At 43.7% G+C, this 17,487-nt stretch overlaps 1 protein-coding gene across 3 annotated transcripts in view; it reads right to left on the reverse strand.

The window, feature by feature from the left end:
- Nucleotides 1-17,487, reverse strand: part of tbkbp1 (TBK1 binding protein 1) — a 135,817-nt gene that overhangs the window by 105,300 nt on the left and 13,030 nt on the right. For 2 of the 3 annotated variants that reach the window (XM_060848825.1, XM_060848826.1), the window contains 2 exons: nt 12,825-12,944; nt 11,447-11,551 (listed from right to left, as the gene is read on the reverse strand). In XM_060848825.1, coding sequence (XP_060704808.1) covers nt 11,447-11,551; nt 12,825-12,944 — 225 coding nt within the window. The remainder of the gene's footprint in view (nt 1-11,446; nt 11,552-12,824; nt 12,945-17,487) is intronic. The other variant, XM_060848827.1, reaches the window with a different exon arrangement.

Consider the following 17,487-nt stretch of genomic DNA (forward strand, 5'->3'; position numbering starts at 1 on the left):
GGGAAAACAGCCCCAGCCTATTCAACCTCTCCCTAAAGCTCAAATCCTCCAACCCTGGCAACATCCTTGTAAATCTTTCTGAACCCTTTCAAGTTTCACAACATCTTTCCGATAGGAAGGAGACCAGAATTGCACGCAATATTCCAATAGTGGCCTAACCATTGTCCTGTACAGCCGCAACATGACCTCCCAACTCCTGTACTCAATACTCTGACCAATAAAGGAAAGCATACCAAACGCCTTCTTCATTATCCTATCTACCTGCGACTCCACTTTCAAGGACATATGAAGTTGAACTCCAAGGTCTCTTTGTTCAGCAACACTCCCTAGAACCTTACCATTTTGTGCATAAGTCCTGCTAAGATTTGTTTTCCCAAAATGCAGCATTTTACATTTATCTAAATTAAACTCCATCTGCCACTTCTCAGTCCATTGGCCCATCTGATCAAGATCCTGTTGTAATCTGAGGTAACCCTCTTCACTGTCAACTACACCTCCAATTTTGGTACCATCTGCAAACTTATTAACTATACCTCATGCTCACAACCAAATGATTTATATAAATAATGAAAAGTAGTGGACCCAGCACCGATCCATGTGGCACTGGTCACAGGCCTCCAGTCTGAAAAACAACCATCCACCACCAACCTCTGTTTTCTACCTTTGAGCCAGTTCTGTATCCAAATGGCGAGTTCTCCCTGTATTACATGAGATCTGACCTTGGTCACCTGTCTCCCATGGGGAACTTTGTCAAACACCTTACTGCTATGCCTGCCTCTTCGTAGGATATGTGGAACAGTCCATCTTCTGCAGCTAAACTGACACAACCCCCCACCATTTCCTCCACTACATCGATGACTGTATCGGCGCTGCCTCGTGTTCCCACGAATAGGTTGAACAGTTCATCCACTTTACCAACACCTTCCACCCCGACTCAAATTTACCTGGACTGTCTCAGACTCCTCCCTCCCCTTCCTAGACCTCTCCATTTCTATATCGGGCGACCGAATCAACACGGACATTTACTATAAACTGACCAACTCCCACAGCTACCTAGACTACACCTCCTCCCACTCCGCCCCCTGCAAAAACACCATCCCATATTCCCAATTCCTTCGTCTCTGCCACATCTGCTCCCAGGAGGACCAGTTCCAATACCGAACAACCCAGATGGCCTCCTTCTTCAAAGACCGCAATTTCCCCCAAGACGTGATCGACGATGTTCTCCACCGCATCTCCTCCACTTCCTGCTCCTCCACCCTTGAGTCCCGCCCCTCCAATCACCACCATGACAGAACCCCAATGGTCCTCACCTACCAGCCTACCAACCTCCATATACATCGTATCATCCGTTGTCATTTCCACCACCTCCAAACGGACCCCACCACCAGGGATATATTTCCCTCCCCTCCCCCATTAGCGTTCCGAAAAGACCACTCCATCCGTGACTCCCTCGTCAGATCCACACCCCCCCACCAACCCAACCTCCACTCCCGACACCTTCCCCTGCAACCGCAAGAAATGCAAAACTTGCGCCTACATCTCCCCGCTTCCAAGGCCCCAAGGGATCCTTCCATATCCACCACAAATTCACCTGCACCTCCACACACATCATTTACTGCATCCGCTGCACCCGATGTGGCCTCCTCTATATTGGGGAGACAGGCCGCTTACTTGTGGAATGTTTGAGAGAACACCTCTGGGACACCCAGACCAACCAACCCAACCACCCCGTTGCGCAACACTTCAACTACCCCTCCAACTCCACCAAGGACATGCAGGTGGCTCCTCCATCACCAGACCATAGCAACACGACGGCTGGAGGAAGAGCGCCTCATCTTCCGCCTAGGAACCCTCCAACCACAAGGGATGAACTCAGATTTCTCCAGTTTCCTCATTTCCCCTCCCCCCACCTTGTCTCAGTCCCAACCCTTGAACTCAGCACCACCTTCCTAACCTGTAATCTTCTTCCTGACCTCTCCGCCCCCACCCCCACTCCGGCCTATCACCCTCACCTTAACCTCCTTCCACCTATAGCATTTCCAACACCCATCCCCCAAGTCCCTCCTCCCTATTTTTTATCTTAGCCTGCTTGGCACACTTTCCTCATTCCCGAAGAAGGGCTCATGCCCGAAATGTTGGTTCTCCTGCTCCTTGGATGCTGCCTGACCTGCTGCGCTTTTCCAGCAACACAATTTCAGCAGCAAACATCTTACTGAAGTCCATATAGATCACATCTACCACTCTGCCCTCATCAAACCTATTTGTTACTTCTTCAAAAAACTCAATCAAGTTTGTGATTCATGATTTCCCATGTACAAAGCCATGTTGACTATCCCGAATCAGTCCTTGCCTTTCCAAATACACGTGCATCCTGTCCCTCAGGATTCCCTCCAACAACTTGCCCACCACCAACATCAGGCTCACTGGTCTATAGCTCCCTGGCTTGTCCTTATCACCCTTCTTAAACAGTGGCATCACGTTAGCCAACCCCAGTCGTCCGGCACCTCACCTGTGACCATCAATGATACAAATATCACAGTAAGAGATAAAATCAAGGCAGATGAACTCAGGGCATGGTTAGGAACATGGGACTGGGATATCATAGCAATTACAGAATATGGCTCAGGGAGGGACAGGACTGGCAGCTTAATGTCCTAAAGTGCTGTCTAAGAATTGTTGGTGAATTTCTAACAAGTTTGGACTGTGGGAGGAAGCCAGAGCATCCAGTGGAGACTCAGGCAGGCATGGGGAGAACATGCAACTCCACACTGGGGTAGTCACTCAATGCTGGAATCGAAGCTGAGTCCTTGGCACTGTGAAGCAGCAGTGCTAACCACTGAGCTACCAGGTTAATCTGACTTCTCCCACGCACTGCGCTCATCTAGTGAAGGCATTCAGTCTTACAGAGTTAATTTAATTGGTACTGGCCCTCTTTCAAGATCCTTTTCTCAGGGACTATCCTTCCTGTGTTTTTTAAAAATTCATTCTTGCTGTACAAGGCCAAACTTTATCGCACATCACTAACTGTTCTCGAAATTCTAAAATTTCTTCACCCAGATGAGCTTGTGGAATGGTTGAGGCCAAAATATATGTGTCTTCAAGAAGGAGGTATAGAATCATAGAATCCCTAAAATTAAGGCAGGTGTACAAGGTTGAAAAATACAGGGTCTGGCAGTGTAAGGAAGAACTTTATGATGAAGCAAATGATAATGATAAGACCAGAAAGCAATAAGAAAAAGGAGCAGGAGAAGGCCATTTGGCTCCTTGAGCCTGTTATGCCATTCAATAGTATCATGATTGGTCCTGGATCTGGAACCTGCTGCCTATGAGGGTGCTAGAATCGAACACAGTTGGTGATTTCAAAAGGAATTTGGATGACACTCGAGAACAATATGGGGATAGAACATGGAAATGGAACTTGACTGGATTGTTCTGCAGAGAGGTGGAATGGTCTTGATCAGCCTTATTATGTACCATACCATAATTTATAAGACAATAGCTAATTGATGTTTTTCATGTTGTCACTGAACTGTAAAGGGGCAGTGCCCTGGGAGGTTGCTGCTCTCGGAATGGAGAATTTCCAGTTCAGGTGTACAAGTCAAATCCCCTGTAACTAAACCACCTTGTAGAAGCATCCAGTTGTTGTTTTGTGCTTTTCCATCACACACCGTCTGTAATTGAGATTGCCAAATTACTGGTGAACCTGCACTTTTTTTGGATGAAGATTTGGAAAGCAATTGAGGATTGCAGATGTTTCACAAAGAGTCATTCAGATTTAGATTTAGATTACTTACAGTGTGGAAACAGGCCCTTCGGCCCAACAAGTCCACACCGACCCGCCGAAGCGCTACCCACCCAGACCCCTACATTTACCCCTTACCTAACACTACGGGCAATTTAGCATGGCCAATTCACCTGACCCGCACATCTTTGGACTGTGGGAGGAAACCAGAGCACCTGGAGGAAACCCACGCAGACACGGGGAGAACGTGCAAACTCCACACAGTCAGTCGCCCGAGTCGGGAATTGAACCCGGGTCTCAGGCGCTGTGAGGCAGCAGTGCTAACCACTGTACCACCGTGCCGCCCTAAATGTGCAGACCAAGGAGATGGCATTATTACAGGTGTTGCCTTTCAAATAAACTGTTAAGCTGCAGGTCCATCCACCTCATCGGATGATGGAAAAGATCCAATAGCTCAATTTTGAAGAGCTGGGGTTTATCCCTAGTGTCTAACCTCTGGTTAAAATCAATGAAAAAACACAATTATCTCACCACTAATGCATCTCACTCTGTGGGATCTTGCTATGTGCAAACTGGCTGCTGAGTTTCTTGCATTATAATAATGATTATATTTCAAAACTACTTCCTCAGCTTTGGATGTCTGTGCTAATGAAAGGTGCCATGTAAATCCAAGTCCATTCTCTTTCTGAAGAAACTCCATTCTAGTTCTGGAGATGGGTCACTGGACCCAAAGCATTAACTCTGCTTTTTCTCCACAGATGTTGACAGACCTGCTGAGTTTTTTTCCAGCAATTTCTGTATTTGTTTCTGATTTTCAGCATCCACAGTTCTTTGGGCATTTTGTTTTCCATTTTATTTTTTCCTTCTCAATGTACTGATCTGCTTATAATCCCCAGGAAAGTAAATACTATCAAGTGCTCTGTTGTCTCTTTAGAGATATGCTCATATTATAACCTCTGTCATATTTTTTTCATTGCAATATCTCTCAATCTGATAGCACCATAGACCAACTAAACAGGGCTCTTTATAGCATAGCCCAGTGTAATCAGCTGCAATATTCATTCAGTCTTACTGCTTACTGCTGAATTGTACAGCTAGGCACAAATATGCTTATCAGGATTGAAAACCCTATTTCCCACCTGGTCCAGTCCAGAATAGAAGCCTCCTGAGTTGTCCAGGACAGGGATCTCCCCAGCTGAAACAGTCTAGTCCAGGACAGGATGTAAAGTTCCTGAAGAATGTTGCATTGTTGTCATTTCAATAAACATGTTTTGTTCATATTCATTCACAGGATGTGGGTTTGCAAGCAAAGTCATGATTTAGTGTCTACCCATCATTGTCCTTAACAGAGAACAGGATGCTAGATGTGTGAGGGCTCCAAGTGTCAGGTTTTTGAGGAGTTGGATGTCAGTTGAGTAATGGGGTCAGGTACCAGGTGGGTGAGGCATTGGGTACTATGTGGGTAATGGAGTAGGCTGCCAGGTGGATGAGGGGTTGGGGGCTATGTGGGTAATGGGGTAGCGTGCCAGGTTAGTAAAAAGTTGGGTGCTTGTTTGGTAATGGAGTAAAATGCCAGGTGAGTAATGGGGCAATGTGTCAGGTGGATGATCATTTGGGTGCTATGTGGGTAATGGGGCAATATATCAAAAAGTGTGGAGCTGGAAAAGTGCCATTCCTGATGAAGGGTTTATGCACAAAATGTCAACTCTCCTGCTCCTCAGATGATGCCTGACCTGCTGCGCTTTTCCAGTGTCACACTTTTCATCTCTGACTCTCCAGCACCTGCAGTCCTCACTTTATCTTAATGGGGTAATATGCCAAGTGGATGAGGAGTCAGGTGCCAGATGGATGAGGGGTTGGGTGCTGTGGGTAATGGGGTAGGGTGCCAGGTGGGCAATGCGTTAAAATGTCAGGTGAGTTATCAGTTGGGTGCCAGCTGGGTAATGGGACAGAATGTCAGGTGTATGAGCCATTGGGTGCTATGTGGGTAATGGGGTGATAAGCCAGATGGATGAGGAGTTAGGCACCAGGTGGTAAGGTGACAATTAGGTGGTTAAGTATACTGGGTAGGTCAGATGCAGAGGTCAGGTTGGAGCAGGGTGTTGTGACTGACAAGCTGTCAGGGTGGATCTGGCCTGTGGGGTGATTTAGGGGATTAGATTTGGAATTGGTGATGCAGGGCTGAGTACTTTGCTGTGTACAAGTGAGCTACTGCTTTGTTCATTACAGCAGTGACTACTCTTGGAAAAAGTCAAAAATCACACAACCAGGCTATAGTTCATTAGGTTTATTTGAAAACGCAAGCTTTCAGAGCCCTAATCCTTCTTCAAGTAGATAGTGAGAGAGGATACATCAGACACAGAATTTATAAGTAAAAGATCAAACTCATTATAAACTTACTTATAAATTCTGTTCCAATGTATTGTCTCTCAGTAGCTATCTGAAGAAGGAACGGGCACTCCAAAAGCTTGTGATTTCAAATAAGCCTGTTGGACTATAACCCCCCAGTATCATGGGATTTTTACTTTGTCCTCCCCAGTCCAGTACCTGCACTACACTTGGAAAGTAATTCTTCGACCGTAAAACACATTGGGATGCCATGAAAGTCTTTCTGTTTCCCCAGTTATGAAAACTGAAGGCTGAGACTTTCACCAATGTTGACTATTGCAGGGAAAATGTCCCTTTCATGAAATCAAAGCTGGATCTCTAAAATACAAAAGATACTACATGTTTCATGACCACAGACATCTTGAAGTGCTTGACAGCCAATGGGTTCCTTTTTGAGGTATGCTTGCTGTGGTTACATAGAAGATGCAAGCAGCCAAATTGCAAACAGTAAAATCTCACAGTCAAAAATGTGATAATGAGCAGCTAATCTGTATTGTTTGTTGTTGTGTGTTGATTGAAAGATACGTTTCAGCCAGGTTACCAGGGATAACAACCATGATCAAATGGCGGAGCTGGCTCGATGGGCCAAATGGTCCAATTTCTGCTCCTATTGTCTTATGGATAGCTCCTCTACTCTGAAATGGTGCTATTGAATCTGAGTAGGCAGATGGAGCCTTAGTTTCAGATCCAATCCAAAAGACAGCACCTCAGACAGTTGAGTGTTCCTCAGTACTGCACTGTTGTGATTATTGGACTCAAGCCCTGGAGTGGAACCTGAACCCAGAACCTTGAGATTCATAATGTGCTACAACTGGCCCATTGCTGAAATGAAGTCAAGTTTGCCTTACTGAGTGTTGGTTATATATCAGAAGCTGCAACCCTTTTAGTTCCCACTGTCTCTCCATTTTTAGCATTCTCTTTGCACCATATGCTGTGCAGTCTCAAAGGAAATCACTGCTGGAAGCTATAGCCAGCGCAGTGGCAGACATGCACAGAATCCTTAATACAGAGGTTTGACCAACTGGCCTAATTCAAAGCTATAACATGGCAAAAATAATCACTTTGTTGTGAGGAGCAATGAACTGGAGATGTACCTATTCCTGCAAAATTCCTGTTCCATTGCCTCAAGGTTGTGTGCAGTTACTCTGATAGAGAACATTCATAAACCTTGAGACTTAATCTTTAAAACAGGTTTGTTTAATGTCCCAAACTGCTCTGGGCTCACTAGATTTATGCTTGAAGCTTTGAAGCAATTGGCCCAAAATCTGTCTCTCATCAGCTGCTAAAATAGAACGAGGATGGAAAAATAAAATTCTCATGTGACTTCCACTATGGATGTTGGCCAAAATGAAAAACTAGATACGGTTGAAATTAATTTCATTTCAAAATGATGAAATGATCAGCGATATTAATCTGCGGCATCTTCCATGTCATCAGATGCTGACTGTCCTGTGATGTATGGCACAGTGGCTCAGTGGTTAGCACTGCTGTCTCACAGCACCAAGGACCAAGGTTCAATTCCCATTTTGGGTGACTGTCTGTGTGGAGTTTGCACATTCTCCCCGTGTCTGGGTGGGTTTCCTCCGGGTACTCCGGTTTCCTCCCACAGTCCAAAAATGTGCAGGTCAGGTGAATGGGCCATGCTAAATTGTGCATAGTGTTAGGTGCATTAGTCAGGGGGAAATATAGGGGAATGAGTCTGGGTGGGTTACTCTTCAGAGGGTTGGTGTGGACCTTGATGGGCCAAAGGCCCTGTTTCCATGCTGTAGGGAATCTAATCTAAACATCTATGTTCAAGCATATTCTGAACATTGAAAAATACAGCACTCATCACCCCATGGTAACCGGTGTTAACAATTTCAAAAGGTTATATTAATTTCTTTAATTTGATAGTGGGCCTTTCAATCAGTTGATGGAGATGTCAACGCTCCAAGGTTCGCTTAAAATTCAGAAACAAAAGCATAATCTGCTGGAAAAGCTCAGCAGGTCCAGCAGCATTTGTGGAGAGAAATCAGAGATAACATTAATGCAGTTCTGAGGAAGGGTCACTCGACACAAAATGCTAACTCTGATTTCTCTCCACAGATGCTGCCAGACCTGCTGAGCATTTCCAGCAATTTCTCTTTTTGTTTCTGATTTATAGCATCCCGCAGTTCTTTCAGTTTTTATTTAGCTTGAAATTCCCAGGATTTGAAGAGAAAAATCAAGCCTTTTTGGTTAAGATCTGGAAGGCACAGACTGAAAATGTAATGGAGGCAGATTCAATCATGGCCTTCAAAAAGGAACTAGATAATTTTCTGGGAGAGAAAATAAATTGTTGTGCTACTTACAGAAAGCACTGTTGCAGCACTAGCTAAGTTGCACTTGCAGAGAGCCAGTCTGGATGTGATAGGGCTGAATGGTCACTTTCTAAGCTCTAATAGCCTGCCCCTCTTTCTAAGCTCTAACCATTTGATGATTGTATACTATTGCAGTCGTTAAGCTTATAGAAAAAATTATAAGAACATTTGAAAATTGTATCTTTATAAAAACAAACATTCTCATTGAATACCTTTAGTTATTCATTATCTAAATATTGGACATAGAGTAAAAAGGATACTTGACTCTCGGTTAAGTATTACCCAGTTGAATAGCAAGGAGAGAATTTACTCATATCCTGATTGATCTCAGAAAGGACAAAGTTGGGTAACGAATGGCAAGAGTGTGGGGGCTGGGTACTTGAGGCAGATTGTTATGTAAGAAAATCTCCAGGGATAAGTCCAATCAGACTTGGGAAGTCAAATGGTAACGGTTTCCTTTTAACAATTGACCAATGTCAAAGGGCATTGAAGAGAGTCACACGTTGCCTAGATCACGGAGGGGTGACAGGAATAAAAACAGGAAGTGCTGGAGAAACTTAGAGTTAAAATTTCCCAATAAAGATTCATATCAGACTCAAAATGTTAACTCTGTTTCCTCTCTCTGATGCTGCCAGACCTGCTGAGTTTTTTTCCAGCACTATTTATTTATATTTCAGACTTCCAGCATCCCAAGTATATTGCTTTTATTATAGGGATGACAAACCCTTGTTCACTGAAGAACATTTATTGAGTCAGATGTTGATCATTTTTCTGATGCTGGCCCACAAGCTGTGCAGGTTGCCATGGCAATGCTGGACCTCAGAATTCCTGAGATGATCACCCAATATCATAACCAATATACAGTGTGGATTGGATGCTACACAAAATCATTCCAATAACCTGAGCTTATGGGCAGTAACAGCTGTCATTGTGGTATGTTTGTTTGACGAGATATCAATATCTAATCAATATAATCGGATATTACTCGCTCCACTGTTTACATATATCAAGCTTCAGCCTTAAATTCTAATGGAAAGCATCAAATTTCACTTGAGTTTTAGAGTCAGCACCAAAATAACCTTTACATTCTTCCTAGGACTAATTTAAACTGTTTACTGACATCTAAAACCAATAAGAAGATAACTGCCTAGTCTTTTTTGCACATTTTTATTCAGTACAATTTGACTTTTGTACACAGCGCACACTCAAAAATAAACACTTCAAACCAGTTTAAAGCATTACCAATAAATAAGGGCCAATTCTAGGTGCCCAGCAGGGAGTACAGTCACTGTGATTTTCTGCCTATTCATCTTGAAGCTGGCTGTAAACCTATGATTTTCAACAAAGTGGCCCCAGGGAAACTGGAACCAGCTGCAGAGACACTGTGTTACAGAAGTGATAATGAGTTGTAAGTATCTTCTTGACCTGTCCCCTCACTTACTAAAGAAGTGCCTGCTGACAAACTAGGAAGTTCCCAAATTCAATCCATTGTCTGGAACAAGCTAGCTCTCCTTCCCTCAGGCGTAGGCAAAGAAGACTTTGCATGTTTGGAGATATTTGGGGCAGATGATCATAGAAACCATACAGTGGGGAAACAAGCCATCCAGCCCATTGAGTTGACACTGACCCTCCGAAGAGCACCCACCCAGAATCACCCCTATCCCTGTAACCCCACATTTACCATGGCTAACCCACTTAGCCTGCACATCCCTGGACACAATGGGCAATTCAGCATGGCCAATCCACTTAACCTACTCTTTGGACTGTGGGAGGAATCGGAGTGCCCGAAGGAAACACATGCAGAGATGGAGAGAATGTCCAAACTCCACACAGGCAGTTGCCCCTTAGGTCCCTCTTAAATATTTCCCCTTTCATTTTAAATCTATACCCTCTAGTTTTGGACTCCTCTATCCTGGGAAAAAGACTTTGTCTATTTACCCTATCCATGCCCCTTATGATTTTATTAACCTCTATAAAGGTCACTCTTTAATCTCAGATGCTCCAGGGAAAAAGGCCCCAGCCTATTCAGCTTCTCCCGTCAATCCTGGCCACATCCTTATAAATCTTTTCTGCACCCTTTCAGGTTTAACAACATCTTTCCTATAACAGGGAGGCCAGAATTGTGCATAGTATTCCAAAAGTGGCCTAACCAATATCCTGTACAACCATAACATGACATCCCAAATCCTACACTGAATGTACTGACCAATGAAGGCAAGTGTACCGAACACTTCTTCACCATCCTGTCTACTTGTAACTCCACCTTCAAATAACTGTGAACCTGCACCTCAAGGTCTCTTTATTCAGTAACACTCACCAAGACCCTACCATTAAGTGTATAAATCCTGACCTGATTTGCCTTTCCAAAACACAACACCTCACATTTATCTAAATTAAATTCCATCTGCCACTCCTCAACCCGTCAGCCCATCTGATCATGGTTCCATGGTACTCTTCATCGTCCACAACGCCACCAATTCTGGTGTCATCTGCAAACCTACTTAACCATTCTCCTGTATTTAAATTGTATAAATGACAAAAATCAGTGGACCCAGCACTGGTCCTTGTGGCACACCACTGGTCAGAACCCTCCGGTCAGAAAAACAACCCTCCACCATCACCTTCTGTCTTCTACCTACAAACCAATTTTGTGTCCAAATGCTTAGCTTCCTGAGAGTAATTTGTTTTTAAAAGGATGCCAATAAAATCTGCTACCATTAATAACAAACCAGTGCTTAATTATTTTAATCAGTGACTTATTCGATGTAATAACAGTCCTTTAACTCAATGAACCTTCAACTTCTTTTAACAGTAGATAAGGTAGAAGTCAATGTATGGAACATCAGTGGACTATCACTATTCATTGTTTTATCTGCTTCCTTCTTGTGACAAGCAGCAATTCATTTTTTAAACAACAGGACATTGCCAAAGATCAAAAGCAGAAATCATTTGTAATATTGAACTAAACACATACCATTTCTTCTAATTGCTGATGTAGGTCATCTTTCTCAGAACGTATTTTCTCATAAGCTTTAATGACCTCATCCAGGTGATCCTCCCTTTCTTTACAGTCGCGAAGCTGAAAATTAATTAAAAACCAGCATTTAATTGATGAGAGGCATGAGGGAATCTATCTGGCTCAGAGGGGAGTATACATGTGACACAACTATTGAATCCAAGAGTTTCAGTCCTATTGCATTCATATGCCACTTGAAATGAACACTTTTTGAAAATGTTCTTTCTGGGGGATGTGGGTGTCGCTATCGAAGCCAGTATATTTTGCGTGCCCTTGAGAAAATGATGGCAGAGCATGGGGTGCAAGAATACCCACAGTGCTGTTAGTTAGTGGGTTCTGGTCCTGTTTATGGTCTGTATGCCAGTCACATTTTCTGGCCTGAAAGAGACTGTTAAACCAATGGAACTCAAATTTATAACATTTGGGGTTCTACTCGATATAAACCTGCCCCATTAATTCAGAAATTCACTCTAAACAAAAATATAAGCAATTTATTTGAAAAAAAGCATGGACAGTTTCACCAAAATGTTATTTTATTTCAAGTTGAATATAGTTCTCAGGGCTAAAGGGATCAAAGGCTATAGAGAGAGAGCAGGAACTGAGTTCTGAAATGGATGATCAGTCGTGATCATACTGAATAGCAGGGCAGGCTCAAAGGGCCAAATGGTCTACTCCTGCTCCAAGTTCCTATGCCTTTGTCCACCATCTTTGGTGTTAGGTGGCATTACTGGGGGCAATTCTGTTTAGCCAAGGATCACTGCATTAGGGTTTTCGTTGTACACAATATTTGTGATGGATGTCCTGACCTTTTCGTTAGTTAGGTTTACATGCCAAAAATGTTGGTCTTTGTTGATGAGCTTGCCATCAAATCAGATGTATTCTATCAAAGTGACCGATGTTTCCATCAGCCTGGATGGTGAGGGTCAAACTATTCTGCAGCAAGAGCAATACAGATGGACTCACTCCTGTTATGGGTGAAAGCGAGGACTGCAGATGCTGGAGATTAGAGTCAGGATTAGGGTGGTGCTGGAAAAGCACTCAGGTAGCATCCAAGGAGCAAGAAAATCGACATTTTGGGCAAGAGCCCTTCCTCAGGAATCACCAGTGAAGCTTCCATGGGGCACTTCTGCACAGTGGCCAGAACCAGTGATTGTAGTTAATCCCGCCCCTTCCTGAAGGTCTGGGACCTACCCCTATTCCCACTGACCTCACAGAAAACAAGCACAAGCCTCGGGTTGAAGTGAATTTGTAAGGTTTCGTCACTTATTAGGTCTGTGTTAAGCCGGGTGAGGCTTTGTGAGAAGCAGGAGGAGAAATGCATTTGAGGAATTCAAACCTGGTTTCTAAAGTGCTCCAGCTGCTCCCTCAGCCGAGTGTTCTCATTTCTCAGCAAGGTAATGTCAAGCAAGGACTGCGGCAACTTCTTATCATCCACAAGCTCGTTTGACAAGGAAAACTGGGAAATGAAGAACAATGGTAAAGAAGAGAGAAGAGAAGAGAGCAGAGTTAGTGATGGCACCACAATAACCTTGGAACAGGAGGAAGCCCATTCAGCCCCACTGCTCCGCCATTCGACAACATCATGGTTGATCATCTGCCTCAACTTCACTTATCCACCTAATCAACATAGCATCCAAAAATGCATCAATCTCCATCTTGAATTATCAGAATGAGGGCTGCAGGCTATTCAAATTGCCCCCATCCTACGGACTGACAGGATGTCCCAGTTTCCAGGCACATGGCTCAGGCAGGCAGCAACATAGAAATATAGGAAACAGAAAGGAGCATTCAGCCCATCGAGCTCACCCTGCCATTCAACATAATCATGACTGATTCTCGATCTCAAAACCATACATCCCCTCTCTCCCCTTTACACCTTAACCTCTGGAAATCTACTTTTTTCTTAAACGCGTTTGGTCACATGGTTTCAAGAGCTTTTGTGGTAGAAAAGTCCACAGGTTTACCACCCTCTCAGTGAACAATTTCTTCTCATCCCAGTCCACAATGTTGTGGTTCTGTTCGCCGAGCTGGAAGCTTTTGTTGCAAACGTTTCGTCCCCTGGCTAGGAGACATCATCAGTGCTCTGGAGCCTCCTGCGAAGTGCTTCTTTGATGTTTCTTCCGGTATTTATAGTGGTCTGTCCTTGCTGCTTCCGGGTGTCAGTTTCAGCTGTCCGTTGTAGTGGTTGGTATATTGGGTCCAGGTCGATGTGTTTGTTGATGGAGTTTGTGGATGAATGCCATACCTCTAGGAATTCCCTGGCTGTTCTCTGTCTGGCTTGCCCTATGATAGTAGTGTTTTCCCAGTCGAATTCATGTTGCTTGTTGTCTGAGTGTGTGGCTACTAGGGATAGCTGGTCGTGTCGTTTCGTGGCTAGTTGATGTTCATGTATGCGGATTGTTAGCTGTCTTCCTGTTTGTCCTATATAGTGTTTTGTGCAGTCCTTGCATGGTATTTTTTTTAAACCTTGACCAGTCCACAATGGCCTATTGTGTATCTTAAGATCATGTCCCTTTTTTGGAACCCCCCCCAAACCAGGGGTAACACTATCCTTTAAAGTAGTCTGTCCAGCCCAGTCAGAATGCGCTTCATACTTTTCATCCTTAACAGCACTTTCCCAACCACACATCCAAGCAAATGGGATACCATCCCAAGACCTGGCAAAGGTCTGTGACAGAGGGTACCTGTGGGTCTAACCTCAGTGTGACCAAAAATCAAGACTTCAGTTGTACACATTATTTGTGCTGAGTTTCCTGCCTTTCCTCTCTTAGGTTTCAACTTTAGACCCCTAAAGCTGTTAGTTGTTCACTGGCATAGACTCATTGGGCTGAATGGTTTCTTTCAGTCATATAATAATCTTTGACTTGACAAATGAGATTCCACTGGCCATAGGGTAAAGAATTCTAATAACCATTTGTAGCCTTCAGCAGTTTCCTCCAGACACACACCCCACTTCTTGTCACCCTTGTCTGGTCCATGCATATCTCATTCCCAGATGCATTTACCTAATTCCGCAAGGGTCACTCTACAGCAATCAGGTGTAGGCACTGTGTTTCATTTTTGTCTTCTCTCTCTCTTGGCCCAGTCGTGCTCAGTGCAACCTGTCCCTAGGCTTAAAATAACTAGTCCAGGAAGAAACAAGGATCTTCTGAGTGTGTAAAGTTTTCAAGGGTTCATGCTAAAGAGTGCATTAAGCACTGACACATTTAATGTTGTCATAAGGACTCGGTTGAGGGAACAATCCTGTTCCTATTTCTTATTATCTTATAGTCCAAAGGCCCAAGCTATTCTCTGGAGGCATGGGTTCAAATCCCATCAAGGCACTTTTAATGAATTCTAGGATTACAAGCCAGTTTCAATAATGATGACCTTGAAACTATAATCAATTGATGCGAGATGCCAACTCGTTCATTAATATGATGCAGGGAAGGAAATCTTTAATTGTCTTATCTAGTCTGGCCCATGTGTAACTCCAGAGTGACACTAATGTAGTTGACTCTTAACTGCCCTCTGAAATGACCTGCAGGAAGCTGGAAGAACACTGCAAGCCAGTCAGTATCAGAAGGGGGAGAAGTCAATGTTCGGATGTTTTCCTTCTTCAGGACCATCCTAAAGTTGACTTCTCCACCTTCTGTTGATGCCTGGCTTACAATATTCTTCCAGCCTCCTACTTGTCTACCTTGGATTCCAGCATCAGCAAATTTTTTTTACTCTGAAATGACCTAGCAAACCATTCATTTCAAGGCAGTATAGGCAATATATACTGATCTTTCCAATGACGCTCACATCATAAAAACAAATTAGAAAACTAGCCAATCCCTAAAACCTTTCTCCTGTCTCAATCCCCTTTGCTCTAACGCTAGCCAAATAAACATCATCCCTGTAGCAATTGTAACGAGGTCAGCCAGGTGGACCTCATAGAATATGAGTTCCCTGATTGGGGCTGTTCTGGTCAAATCAAGGAGCCCTGGCTGACGGATAAGTACAGGAGTGTTAGATATGCTGTTCACTTTGAGAGCTGGCTTTGAGGGAGCTATACTCATTCAGTATCAAGGACTCTCCACATGTAAATAAAGGGTGACTTGGTGTAGGGTTATTAGCCTCTGTGGAGCTATCCCAACATCCCCAGCCCCAGCTCTTTTTCTCCACCATTAGCTGTTAAGGCATCTGGGTGGTGTTCATTTGGTCTGTCAACCTGCTGAATTTACATAGAACTTTCTGGTTTTATTTCAGTTGGTCTGCATTTGATTATGCTAGGCTGATAACTGGCCTACGCAGTCAAGATTAGAGTAGTGCTAGAAAAGCACAGTAGATCTGGCAGCATCCGAGGAGCAGGAAAATCGACGTTTCAGGCCAAAGCCCTTCATCAGGAATTTTCCTGCACCTCGGATGCTGCCTGACTGCTGTGCTTTTCCAGCACCACTCTAATCTTGATTCTAATCTCCAGCATCTGCAGTATGCACTTTCACTTAACTGGCCTATGCACACTGAGCTTGTTGGTTAAGCCTGGTTGTTGACTCAGAGCAAAGTAAACAGACACTACAAAAGAAACTGGAAGCTGCTAAAAGCATGAGAATGTAGGCATTTTAAGCCTTCTGTATAACTTTGTAAATAATGCGCAGTACAGTTAGAAATCATTGTCATCACTCCATTGTTCAAAGGTGAATCAAAAATATCAATATACAACAATCTTGTATTCCCTCCTTAGGCCTCTCCACTTTACCAACTCATTCTCCCTTAAAATCATCTTTAAGACTCACCCCTTCAACCAAGATTTCATACCAAGACTTAAAAAGAGTCAGAGCCATACGACATGAAAACAGACCCTTCAGTACAACCAGTCCACTCAGACCGTGTTCCCAAACTAATCTAGTCCCACCTGCCTGCTCCTGGCCCATAGCCCTCCAAACCTTTCCTTTTCACTAACTTATCCAAATGCCTTTTATGTGTTGTAACTCTGTCTGCATCCATCACTTTCTCTGGTAGATCATTCCACACATGAACCCACTCTCTGTGTAAAACAGTTGCCTCTCACGTCAGAATCTGATGAAGGGCTCTGGGCTGAAATGTCAATTCTCCAGCTCCTGAGATGCTGCCTGACCTGCTGTGCTTTTCCAGCAACACACTCTCGACTCTGATCTCCAGCATCTGCAGACCTTACATTCTCCTAGTTTGTGAATTGGATGGACACTATGGATTAGACTGCTGATGGAGTGATCAGCATCAAGACAAGAATGTACACAGGAGTAAGAAAAGCAAAATACTGTGGAGCAAATAAACAGCAAGAAAGCTGGAGAAATTCAGCAGATCTGGCAGCATCTGTGGAAAGGGAATGACGTTAATGTTTTGAGTTCAGTATGGCTTTCAGAACCGGTCCAAACTTCTGAAGATTCATCACTCTGGACTCGAAACATTAATAATGTACGTTTCTAAAACTATACTGGCCGTGCACTATAAACTATACTGTACTGATCATAGCTGGAATACTGTGAAATGTTTTGGGTCCCTTATCTAAGTAAAGATAAACTGGCATTGAAGTCAGTCCAAAGGATGTCCACTAGCCTGATACCAGGTATGGAGGGGCTGTCTTATGCTGACAGGTTAAACAGGTTGGGCCTGTACTCATTGAAATTTAGAAAAATGAGAGGTGACCTGATTGAAACAGAAAGATTCTTCAGACATTTGAGAGGGTAGATTTGGGAGAGTCTAAGACCACAGCGACTTGGATCATTACAGCGTGGAAACAGATCCTTTAGTCGAACCAGTCCATGCTGACCAACTAGACCAGATGGCTTAAAATAAGGGGTCAGAGATGAGGAGGAATTTCTTCTCTCAGAGGGTAGTGAATGTGTGGAATTATTTAGCAAAGGGCTGCAAAGGGTGGAGTGTTAAATATATTAAAGACTGAGACAACATATTTTTAATTCATGAGGGAATCAAGGATTATGCGGAAAAGACTGAAGAGTGTAGTTGAGGATTATCAGATTACCTATGATCTC

This window comes from Hemiscyllium ocellatum, chromosome 32 (genome assembly GCF_020745735.1).
Source record: "Hemiscyllium ocellatum isolate sHemOce1 chromosome 32, sHemOce1.pat.X.cur, whole genome shotgun sequence".
Classification (NCBI taxonomy): Eukaryota; Metazoa; Chordata; class Chondrichthyes; order Orectolobiformes; family Hemiscylliidae; genus Hemiscyllium; species Hemiscyllium ocellatum.